This window comes from Artibeus jamaicensis, unplaced genomic scaffold, assembly GCF_021234435.1.
Source record: "Artibeus jamaicensis isolate MK-2021 breed Jamaican fruit bat unplaced genomic scaffold, CSHL_Jam_final contig_1015, whole genome shotgun sequence".
NCBI lineage: Eukaryota > Metazoa > Chordata > Mammalia > Chiroptera > Phyllostomidae > Artibeus > Artibeus jamaicensis.
This window is the reverse complement of record NW_026521194.1, coordinates 15,106,700-15,129,750: the sequence shown is the minus strand read 5'-3', so window position 1 is coordinate 15,129,750 and position 23,051 is coordinate 15,106,700. Positions and strand designations below refer to the sequence as shown.

The window sequence follows — 23,051 nt, the reverse complement described above, 5'->3', positions numbered from 1 at the left end:
TTACAGACTGACCAAAATGATTTATTGATTTATTGATTTATGGATGTTCTCCGACCCATAGTAGACAGTAAAGAGTGGTGCTTGGGTTTGGGGTCGTCGGCATCTTATCCTCATCTAGAAGAGGAGACACTTGTTTTGTGTAGTGGGAGCAGGACTTAGAGAGAAACGTAAGGTATAAAAAAATTCAGGGAGTCCCTCAGTCCAGAGCTGTCCACCTCATTCGGTTTTTCTGAGTGATGGCAAACGGATCTGGACACGGGTGTTATAAGGTGAGTTTCTGGCCAGTCTTCCTAAACAATGCTTGATCTGCAAAGGAAAAGGGACAGAGAGTTAGATTTTGATTGCATATTTTCAGAAAGAAAACTGGGAAGGAAATCATGTGAAGTGCAAAAGAAGAAGCACGAATGAACTTCCAAGGTCATCCATCTCCTCACTGTGAGAGCCTGGTTGCAGCGTTTCACTTTGGCTGCGACAACCTGGTTTTCCAGAGCAGTAATTGTCAAAAACTCTGTGTTACTGAGAAGACTTAGGCCCATGCTTTTATCAGTGCTATGTTCCAACTGAATTCATCAACTAGGATCCGCCTCGTTGAATCTCCACTGTATACCTATAGCACAGTCAAAGACAGGGTTTACAGGTGGAAGGAAAACCCTCAGAAGTTTTTTTAATTATACATTTACATAAAATGCTCAATTTATAAACAACTCATGTCAAGGAGTGAGAGTTTCCTGGTTAGTATAAATAGTTTTAAGAGCTAATACTAATTACATCTGCAGAATATAAAGAGAAGCTGTTAAATTTTAAAAAATACCGAGCAGGTTAACAGAAAAGGGAAAACATACACACCTTGAGGGCTCCGTTCAGATAGACATGATGTGCTTGACGAAGGCTGTGGGCACAGCACAGACAGTTTAGTTAGAAAACGGCCAGACTAAATAAGAGACAGTTTGCGAATTATTGCAATCTTAATTATTCTGAGCTATAACACTGGAATTTATTTTTATGCTCTGGATAGCTCACTATATGTATTACTGGATTTATGGCTTTTCTCCTGATTTTGTGAATTTAATTTCTAAGTGGTTGACTGTGGGTGTGTGTGTGGGGGGGATGGTACATTCATATGGTTAAATTTTTCTTCTTCTTTAAAGTAGGAGCTTATAACAAAAAAATGTTTTTTGTCATTGTCTCCAGCTATCTTGTTTCTCTCTTTATAGCTAAGTTGCTAGAGCTATTATGTCTGTATAAGATAATACAATTATATGTTTCTAAAGTTTTTTATACAAATTGTGGTATCCTCTTACACTAGTTTTTCTCACTTTGTAACATGTATTGGAGATATTACCATAGTCATAAATCGGAGTGTCATTTTTTAGGGCTATAAGGTATTTCATTCTGTGGATGTACCAGAATCTATTTGAGACATTGTACATTGATGGACATTAAGTTGTTCAAATGTTTGGCCATCACAAACAACGCAACTGGTAAATAACTATGTATCACTTGTTTTATTCAAGTGCCAGTATATCTAAAGACTTGAAGTAGATTTGTTCAAATTAATAGTACCACATCACCATGTACAGATTTAAATGATTTGTGTTCCCAAAAGGAATGCATGAGATCAGCTTTTCCACACACTCTCCTCAGACCAAAGGGGGGGTCAAACTTTTAATCTTTGGCAATCAGCTTAGTTGAAAATGTTATCTCAATGTGGTATTAATCTGCATTTTTTATTAATAATAAAGTCTAGCTTATTATGTGGTATTCATATATTTTTTATTTCCTTTGTATGAATTGTTAGTTCATGTATTTATTAACTTTTTGAATGGCTTGTAGTATTTTCATTAATTCATAATTGTTTTTATTAAGGAAATTAGCTCTTTCTAATATTAACTCAAAAATTAAGTGGTTTTTGGTCTGCTATTTGTCTTCTGACTCTGTTGCTATATAACTTTAGCCATAAAGATTTTAAAACATTATGTGGTTGAATTTATAAAAAATTGAAATGCCTTTGGGTTTTATATAAGTGTTAGAAAGGCCTTTCCACACCAAAACTTATAAATCAATTTTTGATGGATTTTATGCTTTTTGTTTTTACATTTAAAATTTTTGACCCATTTGGGATTTATTATTGTATGAAGTTCAGGTCTGATTTAATTTTCTAGATTACCATACTATCCACTTGTGCAAACAGTGTTTATCGAATGATTCTTCTTTATGTCATGTACTTATGGTAATAACCAAGTGTAAAACCTTGTTTATGGGGAAAAATTGCATGTTGTCAGTGAAGGTATGCTTGGCTGAATACTTACATTTTCTCCTCTCCTCTTGTTCTCTCTCCTCTCCTTTTTCCCCCTCTCCTCCCTGCTTTGCTTTTCTTACTTTTCCCCCAGTTTTTAGGTTTCATCAGTCTACTTTTACACTAAATCTACCAACATTGCTATATCAAAATATGGCTAGATCAGTCTCTTAGGATATTAGGATGTTTCTCAATTTTATTGGAAAAGTATTAATTTATAGATTATACCATGCAACTTTATTTTGCCTCTTTATTTTGTGTAGTGTGTTTCTCTTCAGATCCTCTGGCTGGAGCTGCTGTGAATTGGTACTAGGAAATAGACAATTGGTCACTAGAGATGACTTTTACCTAAGCTAGAACATGAGACAAGGAGAACTAAATTTTAGCACTATCCCTGTCATTAATAATGTGCCCTCACCTTCCTTATTTTCATAATTGCTTGATGTAAAGTATTTTGAGATCTCTGCAATTTTAATATTCTAATACATTTTATTCTAACACAACCCTGTCTACATTACAGAGATATTATGAAGGTCTAATAATAAAAAGTACATGTAAAGACATATTTAAGCTGTATAACAATATATAAGGGTGTTAAAACCCACAAATCTTATATATAGTCAAGTCTTTACAAGACACCTTTTTAGAGTTAGAGTTCTTGTATGATTGATTGATAACAATTAGCATGTGCATGTTGAATAAGGGAGACAAAGAAAAAGAAATTATTTCAAGTTCAGAAGGAGTCCATCATCACATCCAGTCATTTAAAGCTTGCTGTAACTACCAGAGCATGAGACTGTACCTTCATAGTTGATGCAGCCATTGGAGTCTTCTTGACCTGCCAATAGTGTTTCCACTTCTTCCTCTCTCATCTTTTCACCTGATGAAGCAAAACTCTTTGTTCAGAAAGAAGGGCAATGAACAGTTTCAACATTCTACCATAAGCGACCAGTTTGGGGCTCTTGGAGACTGTGACTATTCTCTTGGAGGATAAAAATCTACTCCTTCTTATTCCGCAGGCACTTAGAAGGTTGTCCATAAATGCTTTTGAATGAATGAATGAATGATACATTGTGTATTTAATATCCTGAATATCCAAACTGTATCCTATGAGAACCACAATGCTTTACTTATTTATTACCAGTAATTTAAGTTATCATTTCCCACAAACAAACTCATTGACACTGAAGCCAATTGAAATGGTCATTGATGCTTGGCTATTCCTTGTCACTTCTCCTTTGTAGTCTTTTCCCTTTCCTATCTTAGTTATAACACAATTTCCCTAAGTCATACTCCTTCTTATTCAGTCTATCCTATCAATGCCACTGAAATCAGTTTTTCTTACCTAGTGTGGCTAGAACATGACGGAGCTCAGCACCCATGACTGTGCCATTGCCTTCCTTGTCAAAGACACGCAGACCCTCAACAAAGTCTTCATAAGTGCCCTGGTCCTTGTTGTTGGAAATAGCTTGCATCATGGGAAGAAACTGTTCAAACTCAATTTTCTTGGCATTCATCTCTGGAAGAAATCGCAATTTGCCATTTTATTGCCATAAAATGCCATTTCTGAGTCTCAGATTAAACTGGAAAGTTCATTCTTAGGTGACCTGAAAAATCTTCATGCAGCTTGAATTTCAATGGGTAAATTGTTGAAGACAGAAATTTGGTACTAGATAATAACATGAGCACAGGAGTCCTGGTGCTTGCTTGAACTTTTATTCCCCATCTACCATTTGCAACTAAGTGATTATGGGAAAGTTTGTTGACTGATTTGTGCCTATACTTCTTTATCTCTAAAGCAGAAATATTTTGTGGTATTAGGGTGAGAATAATATGAGATGACACAAGACAAGTTTATTATAATGCCTGGGACGACTGGGTACTTAATGTTAGTTGCTATTTTATTAGCATTGTCAAATTACTATTTTCTATAAAAACTGGGAAAACAATCTAAAATTATATAACAAACCATTAGCATATGAACATAGTAAAACTTAACTGAATTTTAACATATATTCCATCTTCGCCCTGAGATTTTGTAGGGCCTTCAATTTTTTTAAAAAAATTTAAGTATTTTTAAAAAGATGCTTATAAGGAAAGAGTGTTTATCAAATGCTTTGTGATCTGCTGACTTACTTGCAGTTTAGAGGCCTGCAGATGATAGGACTCTCTTTAGTATCTTGACATGGTAAATCATATTCACAGTAAAACTATAAAACAGTATCCAGGTGTATATGAATGGATAAAGTTATATACCCCTAAAATCAAAATTTCCTTTTATTAGTCTTTCCTTATTGAATAGAGATTAGTATGTTGGGTAATAGTAAAAAGGTTGAGTTGGCATGCTGAATAAGTGCACAAATACCCAATAATTCCTTTAAAGATGGATATATATATGATCAGTTAGAAATGGCACTTAAAACAGAAGACTTGGCCTATTGCTCTTTCACTTTATCTCATGCTCTCAGCTACTTTTTGTATGATTTACCTGGAAATTTTTCTTTAAAGAAAAATTAATGAAGAGTGAGGAACAGTCTAGCAGACTGATTTAGAGTTAGGTTTTTCCTTTTTTTTTGAAATAAGTTTTCTTTTGCAACAAAGGAAAATAGTCATTTTAATTATTAAGGAAAATAGAGATTATTTGCTCTCCCTTTTTTCCTTATGGCAAAGATAAACAGCCTACGCATCTACTTAATAAAACTTCAGTTCTTTTTATTGTTTGTTTTGCATGTTTAGGGTGATATTTTCCAGTAGACTATTATACTTTGTCATGAACCTTTGGGATTTAAAAAATTTTTGTTCCAGTCTAAAGACTGGATTTCTGTATTGAGCACATAACTCCTGCAATTTTACCCCCATGTATGTTGCCGGTTTTGGTCCCATGATATAACTTGGGTGACCGAATGCAGGTTTGGCTTAGATTTTTTAATCTTCCTGTAATTCTTTGGAAATAGAAAGTACTCTTATTAAGATGACATCCTGTCTTTCTCAGTTAAGATAGATGAGTTTCCTTTAAGATAGTCACAGAAGCAGAGTGTCAACAGACAGACCAGCGGGCAAAGTCAGCAGGCATTTTCTGTCTTCTGAAAGTGTCAGTTTCATTTCTCAGTTTTTTATCAGTGTAGCTCTTCTTCAGAGATGTGCCATTGTAATTTACTCAAAGCATTTTCGTCAAAATATAATTTTGCTTTTGAAGGTTTGGAAAAAATGTGTAGATTTGGATATTATTTCATTTCATTAACCTTTAAATCATGTGCATTAGATAAGATGATGATAATGATGTTAGCATTAGATAGTATTTCCTTTCATTAGCATGAAATTTTATCATGCTTGCAAATTCTCAAAGGAAGGTTAACTCACTCTATGAGGAAAAAAACTGAGACTCTAGCCGGTGGCACACTTACCATAAAAAACAAATGAAATCCTATTCAGTGGAACTTATTTCTCAATAAATCACCCTTTATCTTACACACACACACACACACACACACACACACACACACACACACACACACACACACACAATGTATTTTCCAACTTATTGGAAAAACATGTGGTTACCTTCATTGGAGGGGTTTCCCAGAACCTTCTTGACCTCTGCATTGGTGGGATTTGTGCCCAGAGCCCGAAGGACATCACCAACCTGGCTTAAGGTGATCTTGCATTCACCTGTTCTGTCAAACAGTAGAAATGCCTCCTTGAAGTCTGCAAGAAGCAAGAAGCATTAGGGTGCTTTTTTTTTTCTGCCTCAGACCTATAAACTAACCCTACTTTCATCAAAGATCTGGTTCGAACTCTATTATTTCACCACTTTTGCCAACCACTTACATTAGATTGTTGGATTCTTCCTTTGTATAGTTCAATCATCGACAGACCCTTTGGACACTTCATTTGGGGGCTATTTTAAAGCAGCATTTCCAATTTGCAGTAGCATGTGATTGTTAATCAGATATGGAAATTGGAGCTCCTAGTCATATTTTCTCATACTTCCTTCGGCTGTTTGGGAAGCAGAGCTGGGTCAAGAAATTCTGAGATCTTAAGAGTTTCCCATATAATCTCTCAGGTAATTAATAAAGTTAATGAAATTTCGAGAAAAAAATTTCAGATGGGGTTGCGTTTATGTGGTTAACCCAAACCTCTTGTGTAGAAATAAACCTCCTCTTGAGGTACAAATTTCCTAAGTACTTCCCTTAACTAGTTTTCTTCAGGAGTAACTTCATTTTTCAGGAAAGAAAGTCAGAAAGATGAGACAAGTCTCTAAGTTCTGTAAGTGGTCTTTTAACCACTTCAATGCATGACTCTAATAGGAATTGATTCAGAAGTAGGAATATTTGTTTGGATCTGTTGCTATGGTAATCTTTTAAAACTTTATTTTTTAGATAATACATATCACAACATGTTGCTATGTTAGCTTTAGATTTAAGTGCACATTTTATGGAGATAATTGTAGATTCACATGCAATTTTTAGAAAAAGTATGAAGAGATGTCTTATAAATAGTCTGTCTTCTTTCTCCCACTAGTAGCATTTTGCAAAATTATTGTACAATGTGGAAACCAGGATATTCACATAGATAGATGCCACCTATTTCATTCAGTTTTCCATTTTACTTGTATTCACATGTGTTTGCATATAAGTATCTATTCTTATGTCATCTTTTTTTTATCCCAATTACTCTATTCCTTACTTTTCCTAAGTTTTGTCATTCTCCTTTGATAGAATGGTTTTGGCTTTCAGAATTACATGAACAAAGAATTAAGACATGTAACCAGAAAGACAGAAAAGGGGTACTACTATGGATTAGGGGCTAGTAAAGACACGGAACCTTCTAAACTTAACTAAATAAAATTTCCTAGGGCACTTGATGGCAACTTGTTGGAGTTAATACTCACAACACTCAAAAAATAATTTGTGAATGAAAGAGCAGAAAACTTTTCATAGTCTCAGATCAAAAGGTGCCTTGTAGATAGATTACTTAGCAAAACACCCTACTTTACTGGCCCTCCATCTCCTACGCTGAGATTGCACCAGCCATACTCACTGCCAATTATAGTGATCATGTACCATTCTTTGCTAAAATTTGCCCCTCATATTCTATGCAGTTTGATTATAAAAAATCATTTTCTTAATTAGAAAACATGCCACAGGTGCTGGAGGATCATTAGTCAAATATTACTTTTCATCTTTCTGAGGGACATGTGAAACTGAACTATTCTTGTTACTGGCTGCAGGCTTTCGTGCACAAATTGCTCAGAGGGCTCACTATTACCCTGGTCAGATGCTTGATATAGAAATAGGATTTTATGGGCTGTAATAGAATCTCTCTGACATTAAGACTTCTGTTAATTTAAAGGCTAAGGCCAGAAAGATATAGCTCTTCCAACTGCAGAATTTTAAGGCATAAGTTTTTATCTTGAAGAGTCTAGAACACAGGTTAGCAAGCTCCTGCCCTAGGGGCTGGCCACAGGTTTCTGTAAATAATGTTAGATGGGAACACAGCCATTCATGTATGTATTGAATGGCTGTTTTCATACTTCAGCCACAGAGGTGAGTTCTTTTTACAGAGACCGTATTTGCCAATGAGGCCTAACATTTACTGTTTGGCCTTTTAAGGAAAAAAATGCCAGCCCCCAGTCTAGGACAACACTGTTCTAGAACCTTTTGTGGTGATTGAAATGTTTTGTATCTGGGCTGCGCCAGAATGCAGGTACCAGCCACCTGCAGACCTTGAGCACTAAAAGGTAACCAGTGCAAATGTGAAAATGGATATTTAAGTGGATTTGCTTTTAACTCATTAAATTTTACATTTAAACAGCTGCATGTGGCTAGTGGCAACTGTACCAGAGAGCACAGGAGGACTTAGACCTTTAGAATGCTCTGGTTCCCTAGTTGTTTCTTCTTTCTTCCAAACAGAGAAGACCTGAGCAAAACGAATCATGAAACATAATGAAACCCAGTAAACAAAGGAAGTCTTCATTCCTTTCTGAACATGTTGGATTTCCATTTCATTTAGAATGCTATGGCAAAACATTTGTTTTCCTGGCACAAAAGAAAACCAGTCCACCACACCAATGTTTACTGAAATTCTATATCTAAAATCTATTTCATATATGGAGTAATGGATTTAATAGTAATAGTTTAACACTTTCCTTCTGCCCCTGTAAGGGTTTTTATTCTTCTATTACTTGGCTCTACCATAGTTTGGCTGTCAAAATGACACTGTAAATTAGATATTTCAAAGGACTAGGGTGTAGCTGAAAATGGTAGCAGCATCACTAGTTAAAAATGCAGTAAAAATTAAACAAATTACAGTAGAGTTACCAACATGTTTCAATAAGAAAAAACAGTGCTTTGTAGTATAATCTTATATGATACTGAGTTCTGAGTCATCAAGTCATGTAATCTGTCTCCTTGAGGCCATCGACCATGGTCTGGGTACTCATGAGTCTGTACTACAGCAAATATCTTTGTTTTTCTTAATTGGTGTTTGAATGTGAGATAGTCCAGACACTAAACCATTGAAAAATGTGGAATTCTTTAGCTAGATACATATTTAAAAATATCCTTGTTAACCACCTATATTTATTATTATATGTATATACCATAACATGTATAATATATACATATTGTTATGACCAAGACTCTAATTTATATATATTATAAAACTAATTTTTCTCCCCTTCTCTTCTATACACATATTTCTATCTCACTTCATTTGATATGTGATATTCTTACTCCATAAAACATGTCTTGGCACTCTAGTGAGAAAGTAAGATTTTGTGGGGCCTGGGATTCCTGGATCCCAAGCCTGAAAGGACAAAAAAAATGAAGATCTCGGGGAAAATATTCAGATTCTCTTGAGTGTTAAGAGTTATTTTATGAACAAAATTTCTATTTAAACTGATACCAGACTGTGGTCCTATCATCAGTCCTTTGTGTCCTTGAGCAAGTGCCAGGGCCTCCAGGGGAGGCTGCTCTGCATCGCTAACGGTGGGTCAGGAGGCATCTTCTCTCTTTCCCCCCACAGTTTTATGATAAATACTCCTCCCTCTTTGTCTTTGAATTTACTTTTATTCTATACCCACTTCACCTGTTGTTTCTCTCAACAGGTGCCCATTGAAATTACGTAGATTTGGTCGTTGGCAGTTTCATAACCAATTATATTTTCCAGGTGGAACAGTTCAGACCTGCCAAATCTGTCTTTAAGGATTTGAGGAAAAAATTAGCCTTCTGAAATCTACATCTTTTAGGGAGTATATGTATGGTATTGCTTACTGTATCAAATTGGTTTTATTTAGACATCAGTGAATGTAAGGACCTACTTTGTAGTGTTTATTGTTTGCTCAATCTTCTGATGATAAGCAAGAGAATCTAGTTGTTGAGAAAAGTTAGAGTGGTTGAGAGTGTTTATATTTAGGGTGGCAACACCAGTGGGGGGTGATTAGGAAGAGCTAATCTCAAGGGCGTGGTTTTCCTACATGCCATCTCTGTGAGTGTGCACATATGAACAACAATCTCTTTTAAACTTACCATCCTGCTGTTCCTTAGAGAACTCGATCTGTTAGAAAGAAATTAACCATAAAGAATACTTTAAGCAAACAAAATGTCCTGACTATAGAGTGTATCCAAGCTCATTCCCTGAGTATTCTGTAAAGTAAGCTCCCAAAGTAAGCCTACTTTTCAGAGTTCAGGCATAGCTTGGACACTAACAGGTTGAGCCACATAGTTAACATGCCTTGAAGATAAGTGATATTTCTGTTGATATTTCCGAAACTAGGCAGTATTCTGCCTACATCTGGAGTAGAGAAGCTCAATGTACTTACCAGCAATCTGATCAGCACTGAAGGACTGCAGTGGCGAGAGAGAGGGAGAAAGGAAGAAACAACTAGTACTCTTTCAAATGCATTGACAGAAGAATTGAGTGCTCTCTGCTCTGAGATTTTTAGGAAGCCACGTAGGTGTCATAGACTAAGAACGTTGCCTTAGGATACTTTTGAATCTAGGAAAAATAAGCTTTTGCAGAAGATAGTTAGGGAACATCTCTCTTAATTAATAAATAAATGACTTAACAAATGCCAAGTCAAATACTTCCTGGAACAGTAAAACACTGTCTAGTGTGTTTAAGATATGTCTAATACATATACATGGTATTAAGAAGTACTGATGCACTGCATTAAAAAGATCACCATAAGTCTTCTGTTTAACCACCACATTTTTACATAATGCATTGGAATTACTTTATTTTAGAAATTGGCATCATTGGATTGTTTTTCAAGGTGTAAATTTTTTCTAGAGTTGCAGGGTTTTTATTCTAAATTTACATATAATAAACCATATGTGATATAGCAAAAGTTGATCAGGCATAAAGTACTACTTTTGGGAATTAAGTTGTCTTTTTTCAACTGGCATTATAGCTCAAATTAACCTCTTCTGTCCTCAGCCCACATCAACCAAAACCCAAAGTAGATTCTAAAGACTCATATTGAATATAGTCTTTCCCCAGCTATATTTTTCCTCAATAACATTTTATCCACTATCTATTTCCTCCTGTAAATGACAAATACTTTTCTCATAGGACCCACCATGATGGAGCTGCTGAGCTGCAAAGCAGTGGCGAGGCTGCAGAGAGAGCTGAGGGCTGTTCCAATCCCTGAGTGGGGGCCTCCTTTGCTGTGGTTGCCTTTTATTTCTGGGGAAGCTGTGACCTCACAGCTAGCATCAGGTTTCAGAGGGAAGTGGCCCCTCCCCTTGGAGAGTTCTTTAGCTTTCTTAGGGCAAAGAGAAAGAGGAATCTGTACCCTGAGGGCTATTTTTAGGAAACCATAAAGTAGGAGTAGACAGCCATAGTGAGTCTGAAGCCCATCAGTACTTTTATGGTCTTGATCCCTGAGAGAGTCTCTAGGAGTGTCTTCCTTCAAGGAGCTTCGTGTTTGTTTAGTGGCAGAGGAGCTTTGAATTTTTCTAGGGGCTTGGGCTGATCCTTTCTCACTGTGAATTTGGGGCTTTGCAAACTTCGAGTGGGCAAGTTTGGGTACTAATGAAACACTGGATAGGCCTGATTTGGGGTTTCCAATGGCAATGGTTACAGAAAGAACAGCCTTTGAAGCCATCATGGCAAAGTTCAGAGGACCTGAAACTCGTCACATGTTTGTGTGTTTTTTAGGGTTCACCCAGGTGGTAATCTGGTCAGGTCTTGACATCTGCAATTAATTTAATCTCCTAAGCTGTGTTCTCAGAAGTATAAAGCTTATCTAAGCCAGGAATGGTTTTGATCTTCCTTTTTCACCATTCTCCCTTAGCTACCTTTGGGTGGGTATTTTCCCTCCCTTCCTGTGTTCTTTATGATGGCTGACCAGTCAGAATTTTTGACTTTCTGAAGTTCTTGGAGGCAGCAGAGCTGATAGACCTTTTACTGTTTTGGTGTAAGTTCCATTCCTGGTTCTTTTTTTTTTTTTAATTAAATGTGCTAAGGTGAGATTGGAAAATAACATTACGTGAGTTCAAGTGTACAATTCTATATGACATCTGTATATCACACTGTGGTGTCACCACCCAGAGTCTAGTCTCCTGTTACCATATATTTGTCCCCTTCTACCCTCTTCAACCTCCCTCCTTCCTACTTTTCCTCTGGTAACTGCCACTCTGTTATCTGTCAATAGACCATCTTTTGCATTCTTTTTCTCTCCTATTTGAGATTTTAAAATTTTGTGGGGGTTCTTAGCAGGAGGTGCTGATTCCATTTCTGTCACGTCAAATATCTTATGGCTCAGTCTCCAGACTGAGAAACAGTCTGGAGAGGTTGCTCTGGAATGCAAAGCTGTACTTGAGAATTTCGAAGGTATCTCAGGGATTGGCTTGTAATGCGTTCTCAAGAAAATAGAGGGCATTCTCCTCCTAGAGTGGTACTGGGCAAAACGGTACTGGGAAAAGATCAGTCTTTGTGTGTCCACACGATTTCCCACAACATGTTTTCAGTTCTCTATGTACTTAAAAGCACATGGACATAAAGAATGTTGGGAATAAATTCTAACTTAAGTACTGTTTTAGTGACTTTTTAAGGAAATGGTCATAGAAAGGATGAAGTCTCCCCTGCTAGACAGATGTATACTTCGCAGCCTTCCCTCAAGCATTTAGAAAGAAATCAACATTTAAATATGTATTACTTTTTTGTTCAGACTACAAGTAGTGAAAGAAATCCCATAGGGTCTTGAGTTCCAAAATGAGGATTGAAAAAATAATTTTTAAAATACTAGTACCCAGGTAAACATATCTACAGAAATGACATTTTGAGAAAGTTAATAGAAAAATTTAAATGCTTTGAATCATTAGGGGGAAATGAAAGAGAGGGAAAAAGTGAAAATTTATAACCTTTGATAATTGTGTAATTTGGAGCCTCATGACTTTGATGCAAAATTAAAACCTTTAGAACAGACTATGTTTTTTTGTTCTTTTTAGTTCTATGATTATATATATTATGTCATTAAATTTGAATTGCCTATGATTCATATTGAGAACTAGCAGATAAATATAAATAATATAAAATAAACTCATCAAGGTTGCCTTACATAATGCTCATTTTCATTTTTTTTCAAGTAGAGAAGTGTATCCTTGAATAATATAGAATATGGTCAATTTGTACAAAATCTGTTGAGTAAACTGGAAAGTCATTTTAAAAGTTATATTTATGTTATGGATAAGCTATTTCTAACAATTTGGATATTATGTAAAAGTTTAATATTAACATAGAAATGGTAGGCAGTTGCCAAACTATTTAACTTTCTTTTTCTCCTCTATACCTTTATCACATAGAAAATGAGAGTTTAGATTTTTTTGTATCTATTGAGAGTCAAAGTTAACATTTAAGTAGGTCACTATCAATGATGGAGAAGGCTGCAGTATAGTCTAGTCTAGAGAATAAACTATAGTTTACCAGTTAGATAACCTGGGTGCTGTATTCATAGAATAAATGAGAAATGCTGTTTATTCTCTGGTACACTTTTAGAAATGACAAAAACTTTTCTGGTTTATAATGGTGAGGTAACCAGCCCCTTGAACATGCCTTTCACGCATACAAAATGGCAGCTGATTTTGAACTCAGTTTGCTGTACCATCATTTGGTTTGTTTTAAAAATTAGATCTAAATCTTTCCTATCTGGAATAATCTCATCTCTGCTTCTTAGACATTAACTGTTTTTCAAAGTCCTAATAAATGAAAGAACCTTTTCTCTCTATTTATCTAGCTACCTCCTTTTCTCTATACTTATCTAGCTCCTTCTTTCCACTCAGAGATGATGTTTAACTTTCCCAATTATAAACTTCTGGGCAGCACAGGTCATTACAAAAGCCATTTACCTTTGTCCATGATGTGAACCCAGGTTACCCCCCCTCCTTCTTGGAGAGCTGCCCCTGACTTATTCTTTGATTTTTATCCCCCATCATCATAAAACACCTGCCTATAATAGATGCCCAACAGATTTTCGTTAAGTTAAAAGCATCAGAATATATATATATATATATATATATATATATATAGAGAGAGAGAGAGAGAGAGAGAGAGAGAGAGAGAGAGAGAAAGTTCCTTCTTCAAACATAAACTCCTCCTCTTAAAATTTCTATTCCATGAGGGAAGAGATTTCATCAGTCCCCTCAAAGAGCTCCCGTTCTACTACATCTTGTGCACCTAGAACTGCCAGACACATAGTAGGCATGCTCGTCTTGAATTATTGATGTGTGTGCCTTTAGATTTTGAAGGCCTTTTCTTAGATTTTGTGTAAATGTTTATTCTCAGGACTTCTAATTTGCAGCCCCTCCACTTGTTTTCTTTAAGGTGTTTTCTTCCACCTCTGCCTACACACTTATACTGGACTGATAGTAAAATAACTCCATTCCACATGTGTGTGGGTCCGGTACTGTTTGGTGTTGGATGCAGGTAGGTAGGTAGTACTGCTACACAAGGCACTGGTACTAAACAGGATTTTTTGTTGCAATATCTATAGATCTTTTCTCACTTTGGGAAGCATTTTTCTAATAGTAATCATGAGGTTTGGTTAACTGATTAAAGACAAGATAAAGTCTCTGGTATATAGAAAGAATTTATTTATAGAAAAATATTAAAGTGCTTTTAATCAAATAGGATCTGGAATTAGTAGTATTAACCAATGTCATCCCAATAAATTAAAAAAAATAAATATTAAAAAACTGCCAAAATTTGGTAAAACAAGAAGAACTATAATTGAAGGTGACTTGGGAGACATGTGTTGCTGAATACTGAGAAACAACGCCCTGGGAAGGAACACAGACTATATACTCTTCCAACAACTCCATTGTTACTGCAAAGTACAACGGGGCTAATGACTAGCAAGGCTGAGTAAAGCAGTTGATCTAACAAGGGCCAGTTATCAATCAAGAAAGCAGTGCTGTGGGTCCTTTGGTTTAATGCCTGGCAGACAGACAAAGACCTGGATGTATGCAAACCCTAAGGAAAACTTAATTTATTAATTTTCAGTCCAGACTCCCAGAGTTACTGGGAATCACTGTAACTGGGAAAAAAATCACAATTTTTTCCTTTTTTTTTTATCTTAACAAAGGATACACTTAGGCTGATACATGTAATATGGTATAGAAAGAAATTAAGAACAATGAGAATACAATACTGGCCCAGGTTGTTGAATATAAGAGAGAATAAATGGCTCTATTGGATAGTTGATCTGAACAGAAGAAGAAATGAGTAATTCTCTGTGAAGATGTGTGGACCAGTGAACTAAATTCAGACAAATTAGATCAAAGTCTAAATTATTAAAGCAACCCAACTCAGGCCTACAGAAATTGAAAGGCCTAAGTAAATTTTAATAAAAATTAAAAGTCCACACTTCAGATTTCTCATCCGCTTTCCCATGGTTAATAGTTGATGAATAAAACTAAAATTTCTTATGCATTGTGCTGTTTCTACTTTGTGTATTTGTTTGCATGTAATTTGTTAAAAATCCAAGTGTATTTTTGTTCCTTTCTCCTTTTAAAAAATATGATCATTAGAAAAAGTTGTGTGTATTGTAAGAAATGGTAAGTATCTGCTTTTTTCTACTTTTCTGGAAAATCAGTTCTTTTTGTGACAACAGGGATATGTGAACATTGTCATCACCGCTCTAGAGACTCCAGGTCTTTAGATATGATGGAAAGAAAACCGGACAGGGATTGAACCTCTCAGAATTCGTTCTGGCCCTCTTGTAAAAAGTCATGTGTCTTTGGATTAAATTACTTCACCTGTCTGCATCATAGATTCCTCAGATACAGACTATTATACTTAATGGTTTCTAGGGTTGCTTATGGTTCTACAATATTGTGAGGTTTTCCCTCTTTGATGTTTTGTAAACAGGAAAGAGTAGATACCGTTGAGCAATTACTAGGTTTAAAGAAACTCACTTGCTACAGTGGAAAGAGGAATATAAAGTTGATCTTGATGTGATTTTATCTTTGGGTTGAAGTTTCTTCTCCGGGTTCAATTCACTATTATTAACTTATGGCTACCATAGCAAAGATTTACCATCCATATAATTTAAACTCTAACTAGTATAACTGAAGCCATTACTATCTGTGTATTATAATTTTGCCCTCCAAATTCTGATTGGGGCAAGAAGCAAACTGTAGAAACTTGATGTAGAAACAGACTATAGAAGATCCTATTTTTATACCCAAATTATTTCAGCATGAAAAGAAGCAGAAGAAAGTGTAATATCAGCAGACTAAATATAATCCTTTCCACAATTTCCCTGAGTCAGATGGCGCTGAATGCTGGGTAATTATGGGCCGACTCCTAAAGACGACTGGCCAGGGGGCGGGTTCATTTGCAGCACTGAAACGTCGCAGGGCTAAATCGGGTGCTGTCGCTGCGTGGTCTTCCTGCCTTGCGAAGTTTTCATTATCTTTAAAATTCAAAGTGCTGCTCACCATTAATTGGCAAACACATCTATTTCCTTTCCAAACTACATCTTACTTCAAGAAGATATTATCCAGTCACATATAATTCAAAATATGGTATTAATGTGTTACCAATACCCTTTAATGGTTTCCCACTTCATTCTACCTGGTCTCTCCTTATGCAGTTTTAGTGTTTGAACATGGAGACTTGGTGCCGATACCTAGAGATAGTCTCAGTTTTTGATTCGCTTCTGAGGGTATATTCCCATTACAAATGGATTGACATTGCAATTGGTTGGCATTATAGTTGTATTAAAAATTAATTGGTATTATTGAAAGACCCGAGTAAAAGAAAATAAACTTATACAGTTATGTAATGAAACTTAAAAAAATAACTTATACCTGTTTCACCCATTCTTTCTAATTAGAAATCAACTGTAAGTATTTTTTCCTAAAACCAGTTAAGGTTAAGATTGTATTGTTATACACGTGGCCTTATATTTCTACAAACCACCCCAGTGACTATGTGGTTGGGTTTCCAGTTTAAATTATGTGGTTTATTCGTAAATAGAAATCCCATAACATTCCCAAAATATTAGCCTGAGGGCAAAATTTGGAGGTCAATTAATTAAACATATAAGTTTATGTTTAATTAACATAAAGATATATGTTTAATTAAAAATATAATTATTTTAAAAGTTCAATCAGTTTCACTACATTTAACAGCATTAAAAATAATTTTGTATAGCTTAATTTTTTTCAGCTTTATTGGGGTATAATTAACATATAACAGTGATTTGCAACCGGTGTGCTGATTTTTAAAACATGAACTAACTGATTATTTAGTCAGGAACACTGACCTCTTTTCCATTACACTGTCAAATTAAAAAAATGATAATAGGCAGCACAACAACAGCCATCTGGTGTGAATGAATAAAAATTATACCTAATTTTTTTGTCAGATTAGCGAAAAATATATTTTTGGTGTGCTGAAGAATTTAAGTAATTAGTTTACATGTGCCTGGGATAAAAAGGTTGAAAATTGCTGACATATAACACTGAGTAAGTTTAAGGTGTACATGTGATGAGCTGGTATGTGGTGATTTTGATATTGTGAAATAGTTACGAAATAAGGTTAATTAACACACCCATCACCCCCCATAGGTATCTTTTTTTGTAGTGAGAACTTTGAAGATTTACTCTCTTACAGGCTGTTAACTAAGTCACCGTGCTATACATGGGTGCCCAGAAATTATTCTCTTGTATCCAGAAGTTTGTTCCCTCTCTCCACCTTTACTCTTTCCTTCTACTTCTACCCCAATCTCTGGCGACTACCAATCCACTCTCATGACAGCATTTTTCAAAATATTCGTGTTCTCTTTACAACTTTTTATGGGAAGCTGGAGCAGAGTGGCTAGGAGTCTTTCTTACTTCCTAACACCCCTCCTTCCACCTGTGAAAGAGGACACCCGGCCTGTCAGCACCAGGTGCTAAGACGGGGAACGCCATGCAGAACCCAACAGCGGTGAACTGGCAAGGTGTCTTGATGACCTTGCTTGGATGTGTGCCTGTCACTCCCTCTCGTGGTTATCCACGGCTGTGCAGGTATGAGAAGAACCACTGTTCCTCACATGCTTGAGAGCAAAATATGCCTTCTTTACACATTCTTAGAAAGAGCAACTTACTCTTTATACAGAGGAGGTAGGTTACGATATGGTTAAAATAGTGAACTCTGGATTTGGCTTTCTAGGTTAATCCTAGCTTCATCATTAACAGTTATTTCATCATGGGCATAACACTGAACCTCTTTTAGACTCTTGTGTTGCTTTTCTTACAAAATGAGACTAAAACAACCTTGGTGTAATGTTATGAAGATTAAATAAGATAATAGGCACAGAGTAAGTTCATAATAAATATGGTTGTATTATAAAGAACTTCATAATTTTCAAAACTTTTCATGACCATGACCTTATTTGATTTTCCCAACAGTTGTTCTAAGTAGGACTGGGTTTCTATTAGCCTTGTTAAATATGAGAAAAAGGATTTATAGATGAACACAAACAATCCTATATCCTGACCAGAACAAGTCAGGAGTCACAGTGCATATATACATTTGCGTTCACTGACTACCCATCAGTAAATGGATGTATTTATGGGGAATGCTATATGTCCATCTTACCCATTAAATCGAAAGCTTAAATCTTCCCAAGGACACAGTCAATTATTGCTGTGAGCTTTGTTATTTGATGAGTTCTGTCAATGCATTCTGTACCTTTACCACTTTTTGTAATATCGCTTGCAGTCTAGTCAGAGGTGACCTGATTGAGTGGGGAATACAATGAGAATTAAAATGTAAGCAGCACAATCAGAGACATGACTCAAAGTCCCATCACTTTGCAGCATCCTGACATACAAGCAAAGGCATGCATCATGCAAAAAACACACTTACATATCGAAGAGCTTTTAAGACCTAGACATGTGGTCATCTCATTTCTTATTTACTTGTGTTATTTCACCTGGTTGCAATTTTGGGCAGCAGGTGTTAATTTTGTGTGTCTGCACCTACAATCAGACCACTCATGGTAGTTTTTGATTCCCACACTTGAGACTGTCAGGCAGTGTCCTTGAGTCTTTGTGTTGGTGCTGGAAGTAGCAGCTCTGTGAAAGCAACGGGCTGTCAGACAGGACAGCAACTCTAATGTCCAAATATCAGTAGAAAATGTGCTTTTGAAAAAGGATAGTCATGAAAAATCATGGGGATATGATATCATATAAGCATTCCCTCAGATATCCAAGATTTTATGTCAGAACTTTGAAGAACTATTCTAAACAAATAGCCAACAGATCTGGAGCAAATCAAATTCAAAAGCACATTTAAGAAATGGATAAAAATTAATTAATAATGTACAAGATTGCTCAGAGTTCAGGATGAGTTCAATATATGGCTCTTAAACATGGCATATTTTAAGATGAAACATAGATATTAGCTGGAAATAGTATTGAGGAATTAAATATTACCATGACTCTAATACTACACAAAGATAGTTACACATAAACTTTACCTTTACTCAAAGTCTAAAGGAAAAGTAGATTTTTAAATCATATGATTTATGAAAGAGTGTTTAAAATACAATTAAGCTTTATTTTATTGACTTCTCAGAAAGATAATGAACACATAACAGCTTTATTAATAACTTTAAAGTTCATTTTCTCTTGAAGAAAGTTTATAACTTATAGGAGGTAATATAGCTAGGAACATCATTAAGTAATTAAAAGCATCATAACATCAAATGTTTTAATGTGTCTTTTAATTAGCTCTGTCACCTAGTAGGATTAAATTAAAATTTTATAATGTCTTCAAGTTGCATCTCATTCTTTGTTATAAAGCCTATAAATATGCAGTGATTTCATATTAATGAATGAAAATCATTGAAGATACTAAAATTCCTTAGAAAAATACATTCATTTTAATTCTGTTGTTTTTTTGTTTCTGTCAAGGATGGGCTCTCTGAATGAAAGATAAAGGTCAAAATCTTCCCGTGTCTTCTAGATTCACTTAACTTATTTTTGACTGTGTCCTTTATTGGGATCTATCACATCTCTTGCTCTGCAGTGAACTAATGAAGATGGAACAGACCCATCTTCACAGAGACTCCAGAAGAATTTCCCTCCTTTGTTTAGTAGTGCTGGATCACACCAGCTTTAATGCAACCAGTAGAGGAAAAGATAAATCAATTTGCAAGATTCAAAAAATTGTCCCTTTTCTGCTGACTATGAACAAGTCACCAGTATGATACTTCTTCATATGGTCAGAATGGCCACCATAAACAAATCAACAAACAACAAGTGCTGGCGAGGTTGTGGAGAAAAGGGAGCCCTAGTGCACTGTTGGTGGGAATGCAGACTGATACAGTGACTGTGGAAAACAGAATGGAATTTCCTCAGAAAATTAAAGATGAAACTGCTTTTTGACCTGGCAATTTCACTGCTGGGACTATATCCTAGGAATCCCAAAACACCAATTCAAAAGAACCTATGCACCCCAATGTTCATAGCAGCATTATTTACAATAGCCAAGTTTTGGAAACAACCTAAGTGCCCATCAATAAATGAGGGATCAAAAAACTGTGGTACATTTACACAATGAAATACTGTGCAGCAGAAAGAAAGAAGGAGCTCCTACCCTTTGCAACAGTATGGATGGAACTGGAAAGCATTATGCTGAGTGAAATAAGCCAGACAGAGAAGGACAAGTAGCATATGATTTCACTTACATGTGGAATCTAATGAATAAACAGAATAACAGGCCAAGTAGAGACAGACTCATAGATAACAAGATAACAGCTGTAGGGGGTGGGGGGAGTTTGGGAATGAAGAGACTGAGCAAAAAGAAAAAGTAACTCATAGATATGGATTATAGTGTGGTGATTGTTTTGGGGAGGGAATATAAGGGGAATAAATGGTACTGGCAAAAATACAATAAAAAAGCAATAATTTAAACATTTTTAAAAAGTGATGTTCTGTCTGTTCCCGGAGTCTTTTTACCTGCCAAACTTAATTTATGTTTATTTACTTATTCTTGCACAGTTTCTCAAAGAAGAACATTAATGCCTGTGTTCATTAAGGAGATATTTCATTTTCTTCTTAAGAAAAAAGTAATTTTTCTTTTACCAAATTTTTAGTCTCAGATACGAAGAGATGGTATTGTCTTATAGATCACAATCAATGTAAAGAGGAAAAGCTTTGACACTGATTTTTATCTTTAACATTAGTGTAGAATGGATATTCAAAGAAGAAATACAGCCAGAGTTATTGGAGTGCCCGAAATCACACTTGTTGTTCAATATAGTCAATGTGCATCTGTAAAGATATATTAACGAGGGTTGCCAGAGAGAAAAAAATTGTTTTTTTTTTAATGAACTGTGTGCATGCAGTCCTCAAGGTGGAAAAACATTTATTATAAGATCTAACATGCATTTCTTTACTTAAGTAGATATTCATTAAGAATAATAGTTCCTAAGCAACCAAACAAAAATAGTAGTTCCTAACCAATGTTAGATTCTATTAAAATTTGATTTTGGTCATCTATAAACTGAAGATAAAATGTGGTCATCTACTCCTACTTTAAAGCATAAAATTTCATGTTTAACTGGAATACTGTAAAAACTATGAATGTGTTTATTTAATTCCATTGCATATATCTAAGGATGATCTAATTGAATATTTATGTTAAGGATACTTTAAAAATATACAATTATACTAAAATAGCCCCTGAAGTATTTATCCATAGGTTAGCATTGCCATTGCAATTAAAGTGTAAAGTTGGCAAAATTCACATTTATTGTGTATAGAACTTTTGAAGGGAAAAGAGTGCTCATATAGGCACTTTTGCCCATTTATTTTCCATATATGGCAGGGTTCTGTAGATGAGGATTTTCAAACTGCTCTTTGGACCAACCAAAGCCCAGTGAATGAGGAGAAGGTGCACATTTGATGAGTCACATCACTGAAAAGTAACAGGCACATGCATTGCATCGTTTTCCTGAAAGCAGATACTCTTTCGGTACTTTGATCACAGCAAAGTGTTGACACAGAAATTAATCACATTCTCCTTAGTTCAAGATCAGTAAGCAAGAGCTCAAAGGTATAAGCTAAAAGCCATATAAACAAAAAGTTTTACAGTATTTTTTGGGTTAGTTTCATTTAGAAGCAACTCACACATTCTGAATTAAATCCTGTATATAAATAAACAAGATGACAGTTATAGTCATTGAAACAGTTGAGTGCATAATTTTCTGCACCGAGACCTCATTTAGTGTGGTATCAAATTTTATTAAGCAAAGCTGAAGGGGAAATTAACTTGAATTGCAAAAATCACTTTTTCAGATGAAATAAAACAGCTGTCCAATAAGTACATCCAGGACAACTGGATCATCAGCTGTTTTTAAACTTTTCAAAAACAGTGCATGGATTAACACTTTCTTTTTGATATAACTTTAAAGTAAGGGATTCAGTTTCCACAGAGATTATATAAATAAATAAACACAAGTATTTGTTTAAATATTTGTAAAACATATATGTTATCCATAAGTTGCACTTTAACAACTTGGCAGGGGGTGGGGTGGGAAAGGAAATTAGAAAACAAAACAATAAAATAAAATAGAGGAAATACACATTCCACATGCAATACCACACTCATAGTGATTTTACTCATATTCTACGTTAAAGTTTACTTGGCTTTTAATTAGGATTCTGTTCTCCCCAAATCTACCAGTTTACTTAGAAGTGCTGTTTTTCATAATGAAAAATATATTTCTTTGCAAATTTCCACAGTTCCCCTTCTGTTGAAAGATGTTTCAATGACCAAACAGTCCACCCATTTAATTACCTTGATGGCAGAGAGGTCAATTTTTTCTTCTTTGGGTGGGGCGGGTGCAGGTGCGGGGGCAGGGGCTGGGGCCGGAGCCGCAGCAGGCTTCTTCACGTCTTTCTTTGGTGCCATTTTGTTTAAAAGGTTGGGTTAAAAAAAGAGAGAGAAGCAGCACCTCCAAAAGTACCTGTCAAAATGATTCTTGGAAGAGGAGTGGTGGTTTGGTTGATCCACGGCCCAGTGTCTTGAAGGTGGATCCAGAGTATTAGACGGTATAAGGGCATGCATATATATTTCACTTAGTGCCTAATAGAATCTTGACACGTGAGGCTGGATTGGACAGCTTGCTACTCAGGGGGGATGGCATTCTTGCTCAGTCTATAAATGGAGTCGAAAGGGTCAGGGCTTCATCAATTTTTTTAAACTCTTCTTGCTTTTTTTTTCCCACCTCTATATATAAAAGAGAAAGAAG

The 23,051-nt window shown here is 35.5% G+C and overlaps 1 protein-coding gene across 3 annotated transcripts; it reads right to left on the bottom strand.

Moving 5' to 3' along the window:
• MYL1 (myosin light chain 1) lies at window positions 1–22,843 on the bottom strand. 3 transcript variants are annotated; one of them, XM_037166018.2, is made up of 7 exons: window positions 22,598–22,843; window positions 9,826–9,853; window positions 5,858–6,001; window positions 3,642–3,815; window positions 3,099–3,176; window positions 847–889; window positions 1–306 (listed from the first exon to the last, which is right to left on the bottom strand). In XM_037166018.2, the coding sequence occupies exons 1-6, from the start codon at window positions 22,709–22,711 to the stop codon at window positions 861–863; spliced, it is 567 nt and encodes a 188-aa protein (XP_037021913.1). In that variant the 5' UTR covers window positions 22,712–22,843; the 3' UTR covers window positions 1–306; window positions 847–860. The 3 variants fall into 3 exon arrangements, with proteins under 3 accessions (XP_037021913.1, XP_037021915.1, XP_037021914.1); XM_037166020.2 differs by lacking the exons at window positions 9,826–9,853; window positions 22,598–22,843 and adding exons at window positions 10,119–10,143; window positions 10,878–10,950; XM_037166019.2 differs by lacking the exon at window positions 22,598–22,843 and adding an exon at window positions 10,878–10,949.
• Between the last annotated feature and the right edge of the window lie 208 nt (window positions 22,844–23,051).